The 23,802-nt window shown below is 39.6% G+C and overlaps 2 protein-coding genes across 14 annotated transcripts in view; one reads left to right on the forward strand and one right to left on the reverse strand.

Annotated features, from left to right (window-relative positions):
- The window catches only part of Fam118a (family with sequence similarity 118, member A), an 80,519-nt gene that overhangs the window by 23,180 nt on the left and 33,537 nt on the right, over nucleotides 1–23,802 (forward strand). For 8 of the 13 annotated variants that reach the window (NR_166139.1, NR_166140.1, NR_166141.1 and 5 more), the window contains one exon: nucleotides 1,291–2,589. The exons of 1 other annotated variant lie outside the window; for it this stretch is intronic. Coding sequence is in view for 6 of the 12 variants with exons in the window: in NM_133750.4 (NP_598511.1) it covers nucleotides 1,291–1,310 (20 nt within the window). In the remaining 6 variants the exon portion in view is untranslated. Of the gene's footprint in view, nucleotides 1–1,287; nucleotides 2,590–23,802 lie in introns of those variants that run through there. 4 more of the 13 variants (NM_001356618.1, NM_001356617.1, NM_001378840.1 and 1 more) reach the window with 1 other exon arrangement.
- The window catches only part of Smc1b (structural maintenance of chromosomes 1B), a 67,269-nt gene continuing 47,914 nt past the window's right edge, over nucleotides 4,448–23,802 (reverse strand). The window contains exons 20-25 of the mRNA NM_080470.1: nucleotides 11,341–11,497; nucleotides 10,539–10,693; nucleotides 9,404–9,555; nucleotides 7,496–7,565; nucleotides 5,978–6,088; nucleotides 4,448–4,864 (exon numbers count right to left, since the gene is read on the reverse strand). Of these exons, the coding sequence (NP_536718.1) occupies nucleotides 4,721–4,864; nucleotides 5,978–6,088; nucleotides 7,496–7,565; nucleotides 9,404–9,555; nucleotides 10,539–10,693; nucleotides 11,341–11,497 (789 nt within the window). The 3' untranslated portion in view covers nucleotides 4,448–4,720. The remainder of the gene's footprint in view (nucleotides 4,865–5,977; nucleotides 6,089–7,495; nucleotides 7,566–9,403; nucleotides 9,556–10,538; nucleotides 10,694–11,340; nucleotides 11,498–23,802) is intronic.

Consider the following 23,802-nt stretch of genomic DNA (forward strand, 5'->3'; position numbering starts at 1 on the left):
AGTTTCCAAGAGTTCTTCTCTTATTCAACCTTGCTACTATCATCTATTATATAGTGCTAAGTAAGTCTTTTTTAAATCTTTGGAGTCTGATTATCTGTTACCACTTAATTCCTGAAGCATTGGATAGATTCAATAAGGGATACTAGTATATTTTGGATAAAAGATATAGATGTTCTGAGAGCATGAGTTACTGAAGTCATCTGTCATTGATAAAGAGTCATAATGAACACAAATGAAACAAATAGGGTGATTTTTAAATGTTATCTCAAGTGTGTATGGGGGGCATGAGACAGGAGGCTGTGGAGGCTTAGTTCAGAGGTGTATCAAGGGAGTGCTTGAGGTCCTGGGACAATGGCTGCTGCAGACGGCACGCTTCTTCCTAGATAGGGAAGACTCAGCTTTGGTTGTGTATAGACAAAACTCTCTAGGTGTCTTTCATTTGGACTGCGGTTTTAGTTGGCAAGGCTTCTGTAACTAAAATAGAACAGGTAGTCAGTCCTCAGTTGCTACCTCTGGGCAGGTGCTTTTTTTCCTGTTAGGCTCCATGTTTCTGGTTTTCCTCACATCTAAGCTTCCTCCACTGTTTGCTGATGTGTAAAGTGATTGTTTTCAGTAGGCAATTGTGGGTTTCTTCTTTTTCTTTTCTTTTCCTGCTGTCACTTGTATACTAGGCTTTACATGTTCATGATCTCTCTGAATGCTGCATGTTCAGGTGCTAGAGCTACTGCCTGGTAGACAGTGCCACAAAGCAGTGGGCCAGAAAGTTACCCAAAAAGAGCTCCTCCCCCAACCCCCCAAGTATTAGCAACTGTATCAGCCTTGCCTCTCCCTGGGCAGCTATGTATGCTTGAAGATTTCTCTGGTCTCTGATGTGCAGAAAGCCTTGACCTGTTTTGCATGTGGATGAGAAAGGCCAAGAGCCACCTTCTTACTCCTGCTGTCCACACTTGAAGCCTAAAGAATCCAAGAGGAATGGTGTTTCTATACGTGTGGCAGTCAAATTGTGTGTGCATTCTGAGCCTTCATTTCTTATCCATACTTAAAACATGCTTTTGTTTTTTTGTGTGTGTGCAACTGGTAAAGATATCCATAAGTCTTTATACCCTACATTGTACCTGGTCCTTGGTAGTATTTATAGCTCTGCAATGCCATTTCTAGACAGTGGCTACTATTACCATTATGGAGGGTTTTCAAAATTTCCAGCATGTGAAGTAGTTACTGAAACAGAAATTCTGATAGAATTTCTTTTACCTGAACTGAAACACTTTTGTATTTTCTTTGCTTAAGCAGATGATGCTGGAGGGTCTTGAAGTTTTTAAAACTTGAAACTTGAAAACCAGCCTTCAGCAACCACAGTGCCATGCCCAAGTGATGAGGAATGTACAGAGGACTCCATATGGATCTCTCAATAGTGAACTGTCACACACCCCCAAAAGAGCCATGTGGGTGTGTGGCCTTTGTGGTTGAATGACAGAGCTCTACTATGCGTTTAGCTGCTCAGGAGGTGACATGGACACACTTCAGGTATACTCATAAGGACTTATGGACAGCTACCTCAGGGACCAAATTGAGGGGTGGGATGTACCTGGCATTGTTCCCTTTTTCCATTTGACATGTTTTCTTATGTCAGGGTGTTATTTTTCCTAATACATGGAGGAGAATGAGTACTATTCGAGCAACAGTAGTTGCCAAAGAGAAAATAAGACATAAACATTTATATTTTATATCTTTATGTGGAAATACATGGAAGCATCTTTTGGCTGTAGAAAGTTTTTTTTTTTTTTAAAGATGTGTTGGTTACAGTGTTAAACAGTAAAGCACAAGTGGATAGTAGAGGGGCTGAACCCACTGGTGAAAATTGTTTTTAAAGGGATGACTAGATCAATTTGGTTTCTTTGGAATTTTGACATTTTAGTAATTTCTGTTCCAAAGAATTGGTAAACTAACTGTTAGTGAGTGTTAAGTCCAGACAGACTGAAGACCTTTCCCAAAGTCTTCAGTGCTGTCTAGATCCACTGTGTGACTTCCAAGTTAAAAAGGGAGAGTGAAGCACAAGATCAAGCTTTAAACTTTTAGAAGTTCTAAGCTTTCCAAGTCTTATTTCTCTAGGATAAGGCCCATCCTTTCTGATCTCCTCTCTTCCCACGGTTCATATTAAGATTTACTTGGAGTGGAGTAGGCAATACTTTGAAAGGGCTTGCCAAATTTTAACTACATTCAAGGTTAACTTCTGGGAAAACACCCATGCTTAGACTACTGCATATGTCCACAGCTCCTCTGATAGTGACTGTGGCAAAGGCTCACATGTTATACAGAGTGGTCCTGAAAGGAAGACTTCTTAGAAACAGGTCCTGCATGGTTCATTTGAGGCTATCCATCTTTGATATGATGCCAAGCTCTGCCTGTGACATTGCATGGACGGCACAGTAGCTCCCAAGGGATATTGACAATTAAGAACAGGAAACATAGGTTGCTACAGGGAATGAGGGAGAAGCCAGAGACAGGCTAAAGACACCTCCTCACTCCCATGCTTTCTAAGTGTGGAAAATCTTTTATGTCACTGGTTATAAATAAAATTTTTAAAGTCAACCCTGTGTGCTCAGTTTTTCTTCAGTTATGACAAGATGTGGTATGAGAATGTTTAGCTTGAGTTGCCACTGAACTATGAAGTCAAGCAAATGACTTCTGAATGTGTTTAAAAAATGAATTTTTGAAAATTATTTTTTGAGGGCTGTAGAGATGGCTTAGCAGTTAAACGCACATATTACTTTTGTAGAAGACCCAAGTTTGGTTTCCAGCACCCACATCAGGTGACTTACAACCACCCAGGGAATACATTGCCCTCTTCTGGTTTCTGTGGCCACCTTTACTCACATCTGCATAGACCCCAACAGAATGAGATGATTTATTTATTATTATTATTATTATTATTATTATTATTATTTTGAGATAGGGTCTTACCTTGTTGGCTAGACTGTCTTCCAACTCACAGCAATGCTCCTATTCAGCTCATTAAATATTGTGATTACAGACTCAGTAGTGGGCCATTTTTTTCTTTTTAAAATACATTTACCAAGTGATATCAGGGGTAGATAGGTAAATATTGAAGTTGATCTAATAAATTGTTTAGCAAAATTACATTCAGCTGACTATAAAAGCAGTATACAAACTGAAAACAAATCAGTCTATGAAAAGCTTTAGTGTCACAGCGAAGGATCTGAATTTTCTTGTTATACTGAATTATATCTATTTTGTTATGGTGTGTTTTGAATGTCATTTTATTTCAGTGATTCGGGCATTAGGAAAGGAAACAGTCTCAACACAAAGTATTTGCTTCTCTTTTTATCAGTTGAGAAGCATGAAGCTAGCTGACAAGCTCTGGCCCTTTCTTGTGGTTACTGCCCAGAGACAGAGAGTTGGCACATTTTAAGTAGTTGTTCAAGTAATTCTGAGAACCTTACAGCTTCACCAAAGCTAGAAATATTAACTGGATCTTCAAGAAGTCTGCTGAACCTTGTTCTAAGTGAATGCAATAGTTTGCACCCAGTTCTTTGGAGCTGAGAGAATATCCTGAAATCTTTACTATGCAGCTCCATAAGACTCAGAGGCTCTCTAGTTCCCATATGCACTATGAGTTTTGTATGGCCATATTCATACCTATTTTTTGTAAGCTAACATCAGGGTCCTTTCAGGGTAAACTAACTATTAATTGTAACATTTGTGTATTTCTTAGGAACTTCATGTATATAACGCTATCTTTGCTTTTTTGGGGGTGTATAGTTCTATAACTGTATCTTACTACATTTTATTTGTGTGTGTGTGTGTGTGCATATATAGAATGAAACTAAATCTTGTAACTCAGTCTACCAAGCAGGTGTAGAGCATGTTCTGTGTACAGGAAACAAATGTTAATCAGAAGTGAGCCAAGGTTTCAGAAAACAGTTCCTGGGTCAGCACTTGGATCAGATTTGACATCTATGGAGTCCTGCAGGATCCTCCTGTTTTACTTTGAAAATGGGAACAAGCACTGCTGAAAACTACCACATTCCAGCTTCCACAATGACTTTACATGAAGTCCCTATAACCTGGAAAAGCCTTACAATTCAGTGTACCCTTACAAGAAACTAGACTTAGAAACATTAGCGTTATACTGAAGTTCTATGACTCAGTTTCACCCTCACAAGTTTTCTGTTTTTAAAACTTGTGAAATTACTTTGTTTTCAGTACTGACACACATTCTCTCTGAAATAATCTCCCATGTAAGCCAGGCTCAACAATTTATTAGCTGTACTATGACTGACATTTTTAGAAACTATTAAGGCTGTGAGGTACTCAGTGGTACAACACTTAGACATTCTTTCTGGGTTCCTTCTCCAGCACCACAAAAAAACCAGACCCCCAGACCAGCTGTTTCCCTTAAACGCAAGACAAGACCAGAGTAAAGATGTTGCAGAATTCAAAATTTTATAACCAATTTGTTTCAAAACAAAAGCCCTTAAAAGCAAAAGAAAACCATATACCTCATTCATTGATGCCATAGGAACCTCCATTGGAATGACACTGAGCACTCCTTAGCTGAGTGGGCTATAGTTTTTTTTCTACTAAAATGGTAAGAGATTTTTCTTCTATGACACATGGGTCTAAACAGAGACTGGCCTGACCTCCACAGGGTCAGGGTAAAGCTTCTATAGCTGGTGGCTGTTCAAGAGTATACTCATTTCTAACGAGACTGGGGAGACTTTGGAGACATTGATACTCGTGGTACTCTGGGCTTCCGGTGGCTCCTGCTGCCTTCTTGGTCTTCGGTGTCTGGATACTTGGAAAGGTCCAGAGTCAACACATGGCTGAACATGCACTCATTGTGCTGAAATGGAGGTAGGGCAGTTTTAGTCAGTTCTGATCAGAGGAACAGTATTTACTAAAGTTAGGTCATTAGTTAATCTAACAATGCATTTTTAAAAGGATTCATTATCCTGTGTGGGTTTTTTGAGACGGGGTTTTTCTATTTAGCCCTGGCTGTCCTGGAACTCACAGTGTGGATCTGGTTGTCCTGAAATGTACTTACTTCAGGCACTTGGATGCTGGGATTAAAGGCATGCATCACCACACCTGGCCCAGTAAATTAATTTTTATCTCAGCTTAAAGTGGAACAGCTTAAAAACAGAAAGCCTTGAATTGTTGCTCTATTCCCTTGGCTCAGGTTTTTTTACTTAAAAATTTGTTTTGTGTATGTGTGGGTGTGTGCCTGCAGGGTATAGGTGTGAAGGTTAAAGGACAACTTTCAGGGTCAGTTTTCTCCTTTCACTACATGGGTCTTGGGAATGGAATTTACTGTCAGGCTTGGCAGCTGTTGCCTTTACCAGCTGAGCCATCTTAATGGCCCTAGCTCAGTTTTTGACCTGAGATGGATGTGTTGAAATTGTAAGAGTTTCTGTATGCCTTGGAGCTTCTATGAATCTGTTTTTTAATAATAGTGATTAATTTTTGTGCAAAATATTAACAAGTCAGAAACATGAAGCACAGTATTAACTGTTCTTTGTTACCATGTACTACTATTTTGCAAAACACAAGTACCAAACTACCCTGGAGTTTTAGAGATTTTTTTTCTTACTACACATATTTACTCGTGTGTGGGGAAGGGATGAGTTGGTTTTCTCCCTCTATCACGTGGGTCTCAGTGATCAAACTCAGATCAATAGGCTTGGTAGCAAGTGCCCCAACCTGCTGAGCCATCTGCTGGGCCATGCCTTTAGTTTGCATTTCCTTCTTTCACCTAAGTATGTCTTAAATTTCTTTCTGTCAAAGAGAGTATCTGAGTAATTACTCATAAATTTTACTCATTTAAAAATCATTTGGTTATATTTACCCACTGTAGGAACCCAAGAATGTCTACAAACTCCTGGATTGTATTAGGAAGTCCCAAGGCTGGCAGGGTCGGAGGAGTTTATGGGGCCTGTCCTTGCCCTGCCCCTCTTACCTCTGGGTAGACGCCTATCAGTGCATCAGCTTTGGAGTAGAACTCCTCTTTCAGGGAAATGATTATCATCTGAAACTGTTCCTGACTCTGCTCTTTGATGTAACTTGAGACCTGGGAGAAAATAAAAAGCATACCTTTCACCAGCAAGGCAAGGCCTCCTTTGGGCTCTGGGAACAATGATTCTCTTTCTTTGTTTTTAGTTTTAAAAATCACATTTGAGTTGATAACTCAAGGCTTTTAAAGATTGGGTAACTGCGGCAAGTGTATATGATTTTACAATCAAGTTTTGGATAAAGAATTCTACCCCCAGTCGGGCGTGGTGGTGCACGCCTTTAATCCCAGCACTTGGGAGGCAGAGGCAGGTGGATTTCTGAGTTCAAGGCCAGCCTGGTCTACAAAGTGAGTTCCAGGACAGCCAGCGCTATACAGAGAAACCCTGTCTCGAAAAAAGAAAAAAAAAAAAAAAAAAAAAAAAAAAGAATTCTAGCTCCTTCAGGAAGCTCAATTCCAAGGAAGCAAAATGATGAGGTATGGTGATGTAATTCTAGAGAAGCAAAGAGTCTGAACATCCAGTATCCTTGAGGCAATGCCTAGAATCACTTAACATCCTCCCACTAAGGCCCTACCCTCTCAAAGTTTCCTTTAGAAAGCTCAATTGAAGAAAATCCTTCAGTGCCACAGCCTTTATGTGGGGACATTTTATATCCAGACCATCAAATCCTCTTCTCTCCTGTTCCTACTTCACTATTTCTATCATTGATCCTGCATCACGGCTACTAGCATGGTCTCTAACACCCGAGTCCCTTCTGCGAGTGTGGCTTTCTAACTTGTCTCATTCACTCACTGTGTGGCACTCCAGAAGCTCAGTGATCTTGAGAACACAGCAGTTGTGTTCTAACCCAGACCAACCTCAGGGACTTGGTAAGGACCATCTTACTAGACAAAATCTGAGTCTCAGTTCTCCTCTACTCAAGTTCTGAGTGGTTTATTTTGGCATTTTGTTTTGTTTGACAAGTAAGCCATCAAATGGATGAATGCAGACATGTGAGAAGAGAGCTCAGAGCTGTTGCTCAAGTGTGCATGAGTTAGGCATGGTGGCACAAGACTTCTCTCAGGTTCTAAAAGGTCTGATTACCCTAAGTACTGTTGCTCTTGCCTCCATGGTTTTTCTTCAGGCTTCTGCTTGTTTTTCCTGTCTTTCCTCAGTGATAGACTGTGACAAAAGTATAAAAAAGTCTAACTTTCTCCCTAAATTGCTTTTGGCCATGGTTTTGTCACAGCAATAAAATAAAACTAGAACATAAACATTCTATTAGACATTGAAAGCAGAAGCTGGGTGGTGGTCGACCACAGAGTGCTTTAATTCAGAGTGCTTGGGAGGCAGAGCAAGCAGATCTCTGATCTGAGGCCAGCCTGGCCTACAGAGCGAGACAGTCCAGGACAGCCAGGGCTATGCAGAGAAACGCTGTCTTGAAAAACCAGAAGGAGTGGGGGGGTTGAATTCAATAAGAAACTTACTTTGCCAATGTTAGTATTGTCCAGGGCTGCATCTACTTCATCTAATACAAAGAATGGAGCAGGCCGAAAACTAGAAAAGAATAACATGTACATGAGCAACAACTTCATATTTGTTTTATGAAAGACTTAGAGACAAAGAGCAACAATACTTAGGGTAATCAAGACCTTTTAGAACCTCTGAGAGAAGTCTTGTGCTACCATGCCCAGCTTATGTCCACTTGAGTGACAGCTCTGAGCTCTCTTCTTACATGTCTGCACACTGGATTTCACATGAACATTCATTCAGCCATCATTTCTCCAGCAAACCCCCTCCCCCACTGTTCTCTCCTGTGGGCAGCTAGTGGCAGCAATTAAGGGGTTATTTAGACCAAACCAATGGAGCCATGACTGACTCCTACACATTACATGTCTGTCAGTAACCTCTAGCTCTCACATTGTCCCAAGCCAGCACTATTTTTTCACTTTGCTTGTTAGAACAGCATCCTATGCCTTTAATCCCATCACTTGGGAGGCAGAGGCAGGCGGATTTTCTGAGTTCAAGCCCAGCCTGGTCTACAAAGTGAGCTCCAGGACAGCCAGGGCTACACAGAGAAACCCTGTCTCAAAAAACAAACAAAAACAACAACAACAAAAGAACAGCATCCTAACCCTGCTGCCATCACTGCCACATGAAGTATATTCCATACATGCTAAGCACACTTGGCCTCAGAGCCTTTTACACTTGCTACTCATTGTTTCATCTGGAACAGTCTTGCTTTAGCTATCTATATAACTTATTCCCATAATTCTTAATTAATCTAATCTTTTTATTGTTGGAAAGTACCTCAGGGCCATGCATATCTCCATTCCTTTTTTTTTTTCTTTATGGGATTTGTCATTTACAAATATTCTCTATATTAGGGAAACTGTTTACAAATGTACTTCACAATCTCCTCCAATGAAAAGAAATCTTCCCACAATGGTGTCTTAAATGAGCCTAAGGTCTCATACATGGGAGACATGGACTCTATTGCTGAACTATAGCCCCCAACAAAAATGACGTTTTTGTTTTTTGAGACAGGGTTTCTGTCAGAGCCCTGGCTATCCTGGAACTCACTTTGTTCCAGAGGCCTCAAACTCCCAGAGTCTGCCTCTGCCTCCCAAATGCTGGGATTAAAGGTGCACACCACCACCACTGGCAAAATTAAATATTTTTAGGGAAGACACTTTGTTTGGTCCACAGGAATCTCCAGAGCCTGAAAGTGTGATTATTTAATAGAGTGAAAGGATGGGTTGCTACCTAGTGATAATCTCATTCTGCTTTTATCCTGTGTCTACCTCATCATGGTTTTCTCTGTACCTCTCCTGTGGGAGCCTGTCCCATTTCTTTCTTGAGACCAGAAGTCAAATTCCTATGTTCTGTTCCTGGTGATGGGAAGACACCAGCACCCACACTGCTACTGTCTGCTATGATTGCTGAAATCTGTTGTTCATCTTAATTTTCTTCAACTTTTGTTTCTTGATTCATATTCAAGGGAAACAGTATAGCCATCATCAGTGTAAATGAGGATTTCAAGCCCCCACTTCCTTTTTTCAAAGGAAGAAATACTTTGCTTTCATTATACTGCAGAACTCTGAGTATGGCTTAGGAAAATAATATGTAAAATTTTGTTCATTCTTTGGAAATCTTGATGTCTTATGTCGATTATCCAAGTATCATACTTGTATAAAGCTAGAAAACTACTAGCTATTGCCAGATTTTATCAAAGACTGTACTTGTAGATTATCTAACTTGATATAATATGCTTAAAACAAACCTTAATTTTATGACTGGAAGGATAGCTTTGCTAAATATTATATTAAAAATAATTATAGGCTTTCTGTAAAAAAGACAAACATGGTAACTATGGTAACTTGCTGTGGCCTTACCTGTGTACAGCAAACAGAAGAGCCAGAGCAGCCACACACTTTTCTCCCCCTGACAGGTTGTCCATGGGCATGAACCGTTTGCCTGGAGCCACACAGTTGTAGCTAATTCCATCTAAGTAAGGTTCTTCAGGGTTCTCTGGGCTAAGAAATGCCTAAAACACATTTATTTAGCCATATCAGAAGAGTAACCAATATATGTTAGGTGGCAACATATTTAACTGAAAAAATTCTTTCTCTTGCTTAGGTTTCCTCAGTTTTGATGGGAAAAATACTAATACCTGTAAATCCACTTAGTTGTGCATTACCCATAGACATCAAGGTTATCTGGGTGGAGGGGAAATGAGAATGCTCAACTTACCCACGGTCCATCTCTTTCCACCATAATTCCAGTTGAATCTCATCAGCAGCAGACACCACAGACTTAGGAAAAGTTCCCATCAACTTACTTGTTGGTCCATGTCTCTGACATTTACTGAGTACTTACTATGGGCCACATACTGTAGGTGTTATGTATGAATCCTTTTTTCAATGAGTTAATATGCTTATTTTACTAAAATGTTATATTTTGCTGAAAATCTAAAATTCAGATTCAGGATCATTTCAGTCATAATGTGAGTCCAAGCTGAGCTGGTACACAGATCTTGACCTATATTTTTTCCATATTTAATTCTACAAGTATTTGCTGTGGCTATTGCTAATACAACAGGGGTGGATAAAAAAATGGGCTCAGAGATTCATTCAAATGAATATTATGGGGATTTGATCCCACCTTTACTCTTCCACTCTCCTTTGATATTTTGATCAATACCACAACTATTTCTTACCATACAGACAGTAGTTTCATTAAGTAAATTTAGTACAATAGGATTTCAGCACTTGAAAAAATGTAGACCTCAAATGATCTAACCCCACTCATGTTTCAAGTGGAAGAATAGGCCCAAAGTAGCTCTGACTTGTCTGCCACCAGCATAGTTGAATGGACTCCATAACACATGTCTTGAGATGATCAGTCTTCCTGCACTGGCTTTGCACCTATGTTATTAAGGACTATGCAATGGACATTTATTTCTCACCAGAAAACAAGCACCATTATTGACATCAAGCTCCCTCTAGTGTCAGAGGTTGAGAAACACACCTGGGCACTGTTGTTCCTGCAGAGCTTCTTGTAGATTTGATCAATTGAGACTGAGATGTGTTCAAAACATTGACTGAAAGCATCGTACCTCCGTCTTTTCACCTGTTCAAACTCTTGCCTACATATTCTGGCTTCCTTTCTGCTGGCCTCAAAAACTAAGAAAAAAATAAATGAACTTTATTTTTGAGTTTGGTTGTCTTGAATATATCTGCATTCAAAATACTTTACCTGTTACTAAATTCTGAGAAAACAACTTTTAAGCTTCATGAATCTTTTCTTGACAGAGCTAATATCTAAATAATGTTAGCAAATCCTGACAGTGTATTTAATATACTTAATTATCTGGTATGAAAAAATCTTGATTACGTTTTAACATAGTTAATACTACTTTGTTGTTTTTGTTGAGACAAAGTCTCATGAGGCCAGGCTGGGCTCAAACTCACTATGTGGCTCAACTTCTGATGCTCCTGCCTCTACCTCTAGAGTTCTGGTATCATAGAGGTACAAAAACCCAGTTTATATGGATTTGGAAATGGAACCCATGGCTTCATGTATTAGGTAAGTATCTGTCCAACAGAGCTACATTCTCAACCCCCAATAAACCTATTTTTAAGTAAAGTAGAACATCCTTCATGAAGGAAGGCATTTGTGCTTCAGTAGTAAAAGGCACACATTACCATATGGCAACAGAGAAAATGCATGCTAATAAAAGAAAGGTACAATACAAGGGGGTTGTTGGTACATACAGAAATAAAAACACAGATGAATATCTTCTTTCTAACAACAATAAACTCAATTTTACCATCTGCAGATTCTTGAAACTTGTCTCTGACAGTCTTTAAGTTCTCCTGTGCTCGCAAGTTTGGAGCTGTAGTCTTCAGTAGAGTGTTTTCTTGGGATGCTACTTGCTGTAGAAGGAGTGTAAGGTGGGCCTCCACCTCCTTATCTGATTGTAGAGCCTATCATTAGCAAAGAAGAACACTGATTGGCATGCCTTTAAAACTCAAAGGTAAGATCTAAGTACAAGACTTACCATTCTTTGTGTGTATGAGCATATCTCCCATAGCATGTGTGTGGAGGTAAGAGGACAACTTTTGGGACTGATTCTCTTCTTCTGTTATGTATGACCCAGGAATTGAATTCGGGTTGGTGGCAAGTGGCTTTATTTGCTGAACCACCTTGTTGGCCAAAGACTACTATCATCTATTCTTCGATAGCCCCGGGATTGGAGTGGTGTTGGTTAGTTGGTTTCTTGAGACAGGGTCTTGCATTTTAGCCTTGGTTGGTCTGGTATTCAGTATGTAGCCTAGATACAGGCATCACATTTGTAGCAATCTTCCTTCCTCAAATTCCCAAATGCTGAGATTACAGGTTTGTGCTACCACACCTGGCAAGGACACTACTATCTGACTCTACTTTACCCTCTGCATCTCCTTGCTCCCCTTTGGAAGCCATTGTTTGGTACTGTAGTCAAACAGGCACTCTGTAATTTCCCTACCCAGCTGTGTCTTTCATGGCTTTAATACTGTATCATGCTGCTCTGGAACATTCTTTACTTCTTTAGATTATGATCATGCTCAAAATGTGAAGATCTATTTATCATGTTTCTTTGTTCATTAAAGATATTAACTATGATGAACTGGTTAGACACTGAACCATCAATCAGGAAAACTAGTATTTGTCTTTAAAAAAACCTCAGAGGCGCTGGCTAGATCGATGGCTCAGTGGCTGCTCTTCAGAGGACCTGAGTCTGATTTCTAGAATCCACAAGGCGGCTCATAACCATCTCTAACTCTGGCTCCAGGGGAAATGATGCCTACTCTGGCTTCTGAGGACATCAAGCATGCGTGTAACATATGAGTACACATGTAGGCAAAACATTAAAAATAATAAAAAAGCACTCACAGAGAAGTCAGAAATACAAGCTGACATTTACATTGGGAGGAGAACGCTTCCTCCCAGGATGAGCATAGGTACCATGGGGCACAGAGATGGAATACAAATGACCTGGAGGTGTAATGCATAACTCAGTAGTCAGTGAATAAGGAGGGGAAGGTGTAGCCACACAACCTTCTTGACTCCTAGAAGGGGTTAATTAATACACAACAAAGGCAATGTTTAACTCACTGGAAAAAACTTTGAAAACTGCATAAGGTGCATATTTGGGTGACTTTTAAAAAATAACAGAGAAAGTAACCAAGGAGCTAAAAGGATCTGCAACCCTACAGGTGGAACAACAATATGAACTAACGAGTACCCCCTGGAGCTCATGTCTCTAGCTGCATATGAATCAGAAGATGGCCTAGTTGGACATCAGTGGAAAGAGAGGCCCATTGGTCGTGCAAACTTTATATGCCTCAGAACAGGGGAACGCCAGGGCCAAGAAGTGGGAGTGGGTGGGTGGGGGAGGAGGGCGGGGGGACTTTTGGGATAGCATTGGAAATGTAAATGAAATAAATACCTAATTAAAAAAATAACAGAGTAAATTTTAAGTGATCAAATATGATAGTTTCTTGCCAAACACTATATTTCCCAGCTTCCCTTGTATAAAGCAAGCAAAGCAAAAAAGTTTAAAGTAAACTTAAAGTTTGCTTAATGTAAAGTAATATTCAAAATCAGGTATATAAAAATTGGTCATGAAAATTTGCATGGTTGAATAAAATGGGTTAAATTTACAATATACTCCCATGGCAGGAAGTCCCCAGACTTAAGTTGTCCCCTTATTTGGAGCACAAGTTCCCCTCGATGGAGCACCATCCCACCAGAGTAAAATGCTTGTTAGTCTCCTTACAGGACAAGGATGCATGGGAATTAAAACCTGCTAGAGATCTGCTGCTTCTGCCTCTGGCTGTATAGGCCTGACCAGCTCTGGTCATGTAAGTCTGATCCAAAACAAAACAAAACACCCTCCTTATCTAAAAATTACTCCTCATTCTCAAATGACAGGGAGATGGGTATTCTTGCCCAGTGAAGGATCTCAGCCTGCACCCACGTCCTAAATATCTCAAACTGGAGAAGGGCAAATAACAATTACTCTATTCTCAACGTATTTCAAACTGTCATTTGAGGACGCTGTGAACAGGGAAACTTTGTACCTAAGCCTACCACCTGACTGGTATGGGGCCTGCATGCTAGTTCAGTTAGCCACACCCTTAACCTTGACATTTGATTCTTCCTATTTTCAAAATCTAATTTCAGGGTTCACGCCCTGATTAAAGGAGGCTGCCAGATATTCTGTCCTTAAACTCACAGATTTGAAAAGGTATTCAGAATATCCAAGCCGTATCTTTGGCAGTTGGTTTTTGTATTTGTAGAGTCAACAAGTGATTCTATTAATATCTGTTAACCCATAAGCCCTCAGAGTCATCTGGAGATGACTTAGATAAAGGAGAGTCTCAGCAACTTGGATTCACCTGTGGTCCTTTCAGACCATAACCAGGCTTCACCCAGATGAGGAAGCTTCAGGCCCAGTGGCTACACTCTTACCTTGAAGCTCGACAAAGAGTATACAGACTTTAGCAGTGATGCTTGTGGATATTCTCTTAGAAATTCCAAAAGCTCATTTAATTTATTTTGCTTTATAACAATCTATTTTTAAGTAGAATGATGTTAAGAACTATGCTTATTACTGCTGTCACTATGTGGTGACCTACAGATTTGTCCACCAACAAAAGGAGTAAAGAATTGGCCTTCTTTGTTAGTTCCGTCCATGTTACATGTAAATTATTTATTACAGATTTGACATGACTGACTGCTTTCACTTTTTCCATCTGTTGGTTGACTGTGTGGAATGAAAATGTTATAAAATTTTTACAATGTTCTGTTATAGGGTTAATTTTAGAAAACTTTAAAATGAATCATTTATTCTTGACCAGGCAAGTCACTCTCTCTGGGAATATACCTTTTATATTAAACTTAAAAATTTTGGTAGAATGCAATATAGAATTAAAATGTCTTTTTATATAGTTGGTCAATATAAAATACATTTATTAAATAATCCTGGAATATATATATGGAATATATAATAATTTGATGTTTACAAAAATATATTGTCAGGCTGGAGACATGGTTCATCGGTTAAGAGCATTGACTGCTTTTCCGAAGGTCCTGAGTTCAATTTCCACAATCACATGGTGGCTCACAACCATCAGTACAGCTACAGTGTACTCATATGAATAAAATAAATAAATAAATCTTTAAAAAATATATTGTCATGTTTTTAATACTAGATATGGGCATTTAAGGTAATAGTCCCAATTTTACTTTATCTAATTGTTTCTAACCAGATATTTTGTTTAACTTGAGATACTGTTTTTATCATTAAATAATAGCTGCTCTTGTTAATATTTAAAACAAATATACAACGTTCATTATATATAAAAGCAAGAAATATCAGACACTTTCTGTTCAAATTAATTCCTTGGCTTGCTAACTTTAATTGGCTTCTTTTACAAAGTTTCCAGCTGGTTGGTTCCTTATGCAGAAATCTGATGTAAACCAACAGCTAATTACAGTTACCTATCCTTCTAACAACTCTGGAAATGGTCCAACCAGTTGTACAATTCCATTTAACCATATTGACTCACGTTAGTGTTGATGTAAAATTTCCTCATTAACTTTGTCTATTAATGTTCTCCACAAAGTGGTAGTTATTATCTCCTTTGTTCTAGATCTTTGTCAACAGTTAAATTTTACCATGGCCCCTTAATTGGCTTTTGCTCACCTCATCACTTTTCTAAACCCTCAAAAGCAGTCCGGGTGATCTCTAAAAGGGTATTAATGGGACATGGGCTACCCAACTCATCCCTCTTCTTGGCACTCTGGACAATGTTTGGAGATTCAGAACTAAAACTGCTGGACTGAAGCCTTCTTTGCATCAATTAACCTCTCTGTCTCATCAGCCAAAACAGCTTAACATCTTCCCTTTCAAACCCAGCTTGACTCCTTGACTGCTGCAGTACTTCAAAATACTACTATTTAGTACTACTCTAAAAAGGACTAGATCTGACTACTGCTAGGGATGGAATTTATGCCCTCCTCAAACAGTGCTGCTTCCATGTCAACAAACCCCAAATGATTTGAAATGGGGCCTAAAGACAACCTAAAGACACCAAACAAAAATTATTTCTGGTTCTCTCCCTCACTGGTTCTTCTCCTTGATAATTTTTCCCTCCTTACTATTCTCATATACCTATGTTTCACCTTGTCTTTTAAATGTTTTACCTACTGAACTTCTCCTTATACCCAAACAAAATTTTTTTATATATGCTCTCCAGATAGCTCTCACTCTAAAACAACTCCATTTGTTCCTGATGCATCTGCAAGAAGACCTTTGGATGCTGTGGAGAAACTCTGGCTAAAAAGGACCTTTATCACTTTCACCCCAGGCTAGATATTATTCTTTACATTAGTCCTCTATTTTATTTTGTTCCCTTTCTTTGATGCTCTGTAGCTCCCTGCTATTTATGCTAATTTGTTTTGGTGCAACTGTCCTAGCAATGGAACCAGTCACTGTCACCCTGAATCAACACTTTCTCTCACAGTTCCACTCCATCTTCCCTGCCTCTGTTCCTTCAACCTTCCAGGAAAATCTTTTCATTCTAGTCTGTAACAAAATCATCTGCTTACAGCCCTCTATTTTTCCAGGCCTCTTCAAGAATATAGGACGGCAATCGCCTAATCCATCATAGTCAATCAAGACTCTTCCCTGTTTCATGATTAGAGGACTTCCTCTTCAATGGGACTAGTACTTCCCCCTCTGACAAAGACTCTGCTTAGCAGAAAACAGAGTGGTATCCAATGTTCTGTATGCATTTTGGCCATCTACACAAATAGGTGACAATGCCCCCTCACCATGAATAAGCATAGTCCCACCTAAGGTCAGAGAAAGCCTCTCTTTCTCTCTGCCTTCTGTCTCTATACAGCTGTCTTTACATAATCTGACGAAGCAGGCAAATGAAACCTAAAGAAGACTTATATGCTGGGGCAGTAGCTCAGGTAGTGGAGAGTGCTTCCTTAGTGTCCACAAAGGTCTGGGTTTCATCCCTAGCACTTCATACACTGGGTATAGTAGGACATACCTCTAAACTTAGTACTTGGGAAGTAGAAACAAAGTATATTAAGTTCAAGGTCATTTTCAACTACTTAGTGAGTTTGAAGCCAGTCTGGGCTACACAAGACCCTGTCTCAAAAACCAAATACTCTATCAACACAAAATAATTTACTAGGTAATGAGGTAGGAAAGGATTTTTCTAAACTAAGGTAAAATAAGAAAGCTACAAAATAAAGAAAGGCAAAATAAAAAACTACAAAGACAAAAGCTGATACAGATATAATCCACTGTTTCCCAAGTATATTAACATGATGTTTAAAGATGTGGGCTTTGATACTCAGCATCGTTCTTGATTTTCAACCTAGCCCATTCTTTGAGAAGATGAGCTACTCTTACCTGTGAGGAAGTGCAGAGGGACTAGGAATAGTAGACTAGGAATAGTAATGACTCAGAGGAAGGCTAAGTTTACCAGAGCTACTGGCTCAGGAATGAACATGGGACCATGTTTAGATCACACTGTAACCAGGAGACAATGGCTTAGGCTTTCTAGGAACAACTTCAGCTTTAGAACAGTACTACCCCCAAAGGCAGGTTCACGTCTCTGAAGATGCTGGCAATATGGGTAGGTAGCCCAAATGGTAGCAGTCACAGTGTCCACATGAGTTCAAGGCCAGCTGGCCTACAGCATGCTTGTCTCATTAAAAAAGTTACCCATTTCCTGCTATTTTGTAGTAATAGAAATTTGGCATTCATCCTGGCTCCAGGCTCAGAACTAATACCCTTGGCATTTCTTGAGAGATAAGACAAAAGGAGCTGCTATTGTTATTCAGTTTGCCCCTTTTCACTATAACTTGAATTAGTGCTAATAAACTGAAATTTGTAGGATGAAAACTGATTGTTAAATGTACCAAATGGGATTAAAAGCTTGTAATTTTTAGCACATCTTCACTGGGAATGGAGAGTAGCTAGGGATTCAGTTTAATCACGAAAGTCACCAGCTGAGAGAAGGACATCCAGGTTGGTGGACACATGGACAGGCTGGCAGCACAGCACACCTAAAGGAGTGTGCCTCCTCCACTCTGTCACCCCTGTCCTGTACATTTCTTCCATTTGGCTCTTCTCATGTTATCTTTTATAACTGTTAGCTTTCAAACCTGGAACAAATGGCTGAGGTGCCTATTTAACACATTAAAGTAGATCCTGAATTATCTCTCTGCATCCCTCAGTCCCTACCTGGTACAGGGTGCCCTCCTGGCTGGCATACCCAGCCCCCTACCTTGAACTCTGGAGCCCAGGGGGCTGAGCTCCTTTTCCATATATAATTCAACCACTTTGTTTACCTGCTCTCTTTTGTACCTTTGGGCTTCGTTGCTGTTGCACCTGGTTTCTTTCTCATGTCCTTACCTTCTCTCCCTACTCCACAGAACAGCTCAGTCTGGTCATGTCTACTTTGGACTCTCCCACATATCCCTGTCTCTGTCTATATCCTCTTATATAACTACAATAAACCTTCTCTCCCACTATAATAATAATAATAATAATAATAATAATAATAATAATAATAATAATAATAATAATAATAATAATAATAAATATAATAAACCTAGCAGCAGTTGTGTCCTTTCCTTTCCATCTCTGTCATTCAATTACAAACTGGCAAATGTAGAATAAATAATTACTCTGAATTCTGTGTGTAATTCTAGCAATTTACCACACTCAAGGGTTAAGGCACCCCTGGGTGACTGGTGCCCAAAGTGCAGACAGTCTGTGCCCTGAACTTGTGGAATCTGATGCCACCCCAAACAGTGCCAGACTGGAATTGAACTCTTAGAATTTCCAGCTGATGTTCAGAGAACTAAAGAACTGCTAGTTCTCTGGTATTGAAAGCACTGTTAATACAGATGTTTGGTGGTGCACACACATATTTGTATGTGTGTACATGTGTTTGTGGAGGCCAGAGGCTGTCTGTCTGTCTACTTCAGTTTCTCTCCTTATTTTTATTTTTATTTTCTATTTTATAAGGTTTTTTTGTTTGCACCACCTGCAAGTAGTGCCCAAGGAGGCCAGAAGAGGGCATTGGATCCTTTGAAACTGGAGTTAGAGATAACTTGTGGCTGTGTGGGTGAAGGGAACAAAACCACAAAACCTGGATCCTCTGGAAGAGCAGTCAGTACTCTTTTCTTTTCTTTTTTTCTGTTTTTTTAAAATTAAGTATTTTCTTTCTTTTTTTTTTTTTTTTTTTTTTAGGAGTGCAATATAAAACGACGTCTAGTGTGAGAAATGGAGGAAACTATTTAGGAATCAATTTAGGTTTATTTTATTTTTTTTCCATTTTTTATTAGGTATTTAGCTCATTTACATTTCCAATGCTATACCAAAAGTCCCCCATATCCACCCACCCCCACTCCCCTGCCCACCCACTCCCCCTTTTTGGCCCTGGTGTTCCCCTGTACTGGGGCATATAAAGTTTGCAAGTCCAATGGGCCTCTCTTTCCAGTGATGGCCGACTAGGCCATCTTTTGATATATATGCAGCTAGAGTCAAGAGCTCCGGGGTACTGGTTAGTTCATAATGTTGTTCCACCTATAGGGTTGCAGATCCCTTTAGCTCCTTGGCTACTTTCTCTAGCTCCTCCGTTGGGAGCCCTATGATCCATCCATTAGCTGACTGTGAGCATCCACTTCTGTGTTTGCTAGGCCCCGGCATAGTCTCACAAGAGACAGCTACATCTGGGTCCTTTCAATAAAATCTTGCTAGTGTATGCAATGGTGTCAGCGTTTGGATGCTGATTATGGGGTGGATCCCTGGATATGGCAGTCTCTACGAGGTCCATCCTTTCATCTCAGCTCCAAACTTTGTCTCTGTAACTCCTTCCATGGGTGTTTTGTTCCCAAATCTAAGGAGGGGCATAGTGCCCACACTTCAGTCTTCATTCTTCTTGAGTTTCATGTGTTTAGCAAATTATATCTTATATCTTGGGTATCCTAGGTTTGGGGCTAATATCCACTTATCAGTGAGTACATATTGTGTGAGTTTCTTTGTGAATGTGTTACCTCACTCAGGATGATGCCCTCCAGGTCCATCCATTTGGCTAGGAATTTCATAAATTCATTCTTTTTAATAGCTGAGTAGTACTCCATTGTGTAGATGTACCACATTTTCTGTATCCATTCCTCTGTTGAGGGGCATCTAGGTTCTTTCCAGCTTCTGGCTATTATAAATAAGGCTGCTATGAACATAGTGGAGCATGTGTCCTTCTTACCAGTTGGGGCATCTTCTGGATATATGCCCAGGAGAGGTATTGCTGGATCCTCCGGTAGTACTATGTCCAGTTTTCTGAGGAACCGCCAGACTGATTTCCAGAGTGGTTGTACAAGCCTGCACTCCCACCAACAATGGAGGAGTGTTCCTCTTTCTCCACATCCACGCCAGCATCTGCTGTCACCTGAATTTTTGATCTTAGCCATTCTGACTGGTGTGAGGTGGAATCTCAGGGTTGTTTTGATTTGTATTTCCCTGATGATTAAGGATGTTGAACATTTTTTCAGGTGCTTCTCTGCCATTCGGTATTCCTCAGGTGAGAATTCTTTGTTCAGTTCTGAGCCCCATTTTTTAATGGGGTTATTTGATTTTCTGAAGTCCACCTTCTTGAGTTCTTTATATATGTTGGATATTAGTCCCCTATCTGATTTAGGATAGGTAAAGATCCTTTCCCAATCTGTTGGTGGTCTTTTTGTCTTATTGACGGTGTCTTTTGCCTTGCAGAAACTTTGGAGTTTCATTAGGTCCCATTTGTCAATTCTCGATCTTACAGCACAAGCCATTGCTGTTCTGTTCAGGAATTTTTCCCCTGTGCCCATATCTTCAAGGCTTTTCCCCACTTTCTCCTCTATAAGTTTCAGTGTCTCTGGTTTTATGTGAAGTTCCTTGATCCACTTAGATTTGACCTTAGTACAAGGAGATAAGTATGGATCGATTCGCATTCTTCTACACGATAACAACCAGTTGTGCCAGCACCAATTGTTGAAAATGCTGTCTTTCTTCCACTGGATGGTTTTAGCTCCCTTGTCGAAGATCAAGTGACCATAGGTGTGTGGGTTCATTTCTGGGTCTTCAATTCTATTCCATTGGTCTACTTGTCTGTCTCTATACCAGTACCATGCAGTTTTTATCACAATTGCTCTGTAGTAAAGCTTTAGGTCTGGCATGGTGATTCCGCCAGAAGTTCTTCTATCCTTGAGAAGACTTTTTGCTATCCTAGGTTTTTTGTTATTCCAGACAAATTTGCAAATTGCTCCTTCCAATTCGTTGAAGAATTGAGTTGGAATTTTGATGGGGATTGCATTGAATCTGTAGATTGCTTTTGGCAAGATAGCCATTTTTACAATGTTGATCCTGCCAATCCATGAGCATGGGAGATCTTTCCATCTTCTGAGATCTTCCTTAATTTCTTTCTTCAGAGATTTGAAGTTTTTATCATACAGATCTTTCACTTCCTTACTTAGAGTCACGCCAAGATATTTTATATTATTTGTGACTATTGAGAAGGGTGTTGTTTCCCTAATTTCTTTCTCAGCCTGTTTATTCTTTGTATAGAGAAAGGCCATTGACTTGTTTGAGTTTATTTTATATCCAGCTACCTCACCGAAGCTGTTTATCAGGTTTAGGAGTTCTCTGGTAGAATTTTTAGGGTCACTTATATATACTATCATATCATCTGCAAAAAGTGATATTTTCCAATTTGTATCCCCTTGATCTCCTTTTGTTGTCGAATTGCTCTGGCTAATACTTCAAGTACTATGTTGAAAAGGTAGGGAGAAAGTGGGCAGCCTTGTCTAGTCCCTGATTTTAGTGGGATTGCTTCCAGCTTCTCTCCATTTACTTTGATGTTGGCTACTGGTTTGCTGTAGATTGCTTTTATCATGTTTAGGTATGGGCCTTGAATTCCTGATCTTTCCAACACTTTTATCATGAATGGGTGTTGGATCTTGTCAAATGCTTTTTCTGCATCTAACGAGATGATCATGTGGTTTTTGTCTTTGAGTTTGTTTATATAATGGATTACATTGATGGATTTTCGTATATTAAACCATCCCTGCATCCCTGGAATAAACCCTACTTGGTCAGGATGGATGATTGCTTTAATGTGTTCTTGGATTCGGTTAGCGAGAATTTTATTGAGGATTTTTGCATCGATATTCATAAGAGAAATTGGTCTGAAGTTCTCTATCTTTGTTGGGTCTTTCTGTGGTTTAGGTATCAGAGTAATAGTGGCTTCATAAAATGAGTTGGGTAGAGTACCTTCTACTTCTATTTTGTGAAATAGTTTGTGCAGAACTGGAATTAGATCTTCTTTGAAGGTCTGATAGAACTCTGCACTAAACCCATCTGGTCCTGGGCTTTTTTTGGTTGGGAGACTATTAATAACTGCTTCTATTTCTTTAGGTGATATGGGACTGTTTAGATGATCAACTTGATCCTGATTCAACTTTGGTACCTGGTATCTGTCCAGAAATTTGTCCATTTCGTCCAGGTTTTCCAGTTTTGTTGAGTATAGCCTTTTGTAGAAGGATCTGATGGTGTTTTGGATCTCTTCAGGATCTGTTGTCATGTCTCCCTTTTCATTTCTGATTTTGTTAATTAGGATTTTGTCCCTGTGCCCTTTAGTGAGTCTAGCTAAGGGTTTATCTATCTTGTTGATTTTCTCAAAGAACCAACTCCTCGTTTGGTTAATTCTTTGAATAGTTCTTCTTGTTTCCACTTGGTTGATTTCACCCCTGAGTTTGATTATTTCCTGCCGTCTACTCCTCTTGGGTGAATTTGCTTCCTTTTTTTTTAGGGCTTTTAGATGTGTTGTCAAGCTGCTAGTATGTGCTGTCTCCCATTTCTTCTTGGAGGCACTCAGAGCTATGAGTTTCCCTCTTAGAAATGCTTTCATTGTGTCCCATAGGTTTGGGTACGTTGTGGCTTCATTTTCATTAAACTCTAAAAAGTCTTTAATTTCTTTCTTTATTCCTTCCTTGACCAAGGTATCATTGAGAAGAGTGTTATTCAGTTTCCAAGTGAATGTTGGCTTTCCATTATTTATGTTGTTATTGAAGATCAGTCTTAGGCCATGGTGGTCTGATAGGATACATGGGACAATTTCAATATTTTTGTATCTATTGAGGCCTGTTTTGTGACCAATTATATGGTCAATTTTGGAGAAGGTCCCGTGAGGTGCTGAGAAGAAGGTATATCCTTTTGTTTTAGGATAAAATGTTCTGTAGATATCTGTCAGGTCCATTTGTTTCATAACTTCTGTTAGTTTCACTGTGTCCCTGTTTAGTTTCTGTTTCCACGATCTGTCCTTTGAAGAAAGTGGTGTGTTGAAGTCTCCCACTATTATTGTGTGAGGTGCAATGTATGCTTTGAGCTTTACTAAAGTGTCTCTAATGAATGTGGCTGCCCTTGCATTTGGTGCGTAGATATTCAGAATTGAGAGTTCCTCTTGGAGGATTTTACCTTTGATGAGTATGAAGTGTCCCTCCTTGTCTTTTTTGATAACTTTGGGTTGGAAGTCGATTTTATCCGATATTAAAATGGCTACTCCAGCTTGTTTCTTCAGTCCATTTGCTTGGAAAATTGTTTTCCAGCCTTTCACTCTGAGGTAGTGTCTGTCTTTTTCCCTGAGATGGGTTTCCTGTAAGCAGCAGAATGTTGGGTCCTGTTTGTGTAGCCAGTCTGTTAGTCTATGTCTTTTTATTGGGGAATTGAGTCCATTGATATTAAGAGATATTAAGGAAAAGTAATTGTTGCTTCCTTTTATTTTTGTTGTTAGAGTTGGCATTCTGTTCTTGTGGCTGTCTTCTTTTTGGTTTGTTGAATGATTACTTTCTTGGTTGTTCTAGGGCGTGATTTCCGTCCTTGTATTGCTTCTTTTCTGTTATTATCCTTTGAAGGGCTGGATTCGTGGAAAGATATTGTGTGAATTTGTTTTTGTCGTGGAATACTTTGGTTTCTCCATCTATGATAATTGAGAGTTTGGCCGGGTATAGTAGCCTGGGCTGGCATTTGTGTTCTCTTAGTGTCTGTAGAACATCTGTCCAGGCTCTTCTGGCTTTCATAGTCTCTGGTGAAAAGTCTGGTGTAATTCTGATAGGCCTTCCTTTATATGTTACTTGACCTTTCTCCCTTACTGCTTTTAATATTCTATCTTTATTTAGTGCATTT

This window comes from Mus musculus, chromosome 15 (genome assembly GCF_000001635.26).
Source record: "Mus musculus strain C57BL/6J chromosome 15, GRCm38.p6 C57BL/6J".
In the NCBI taxonomy this organism is placed as follows: domain Eukaryota; kingdom Metazoa; phylum Chordata; class Mammalia; order Rodentia; family Muridae; genus Mus; species Mus musculus.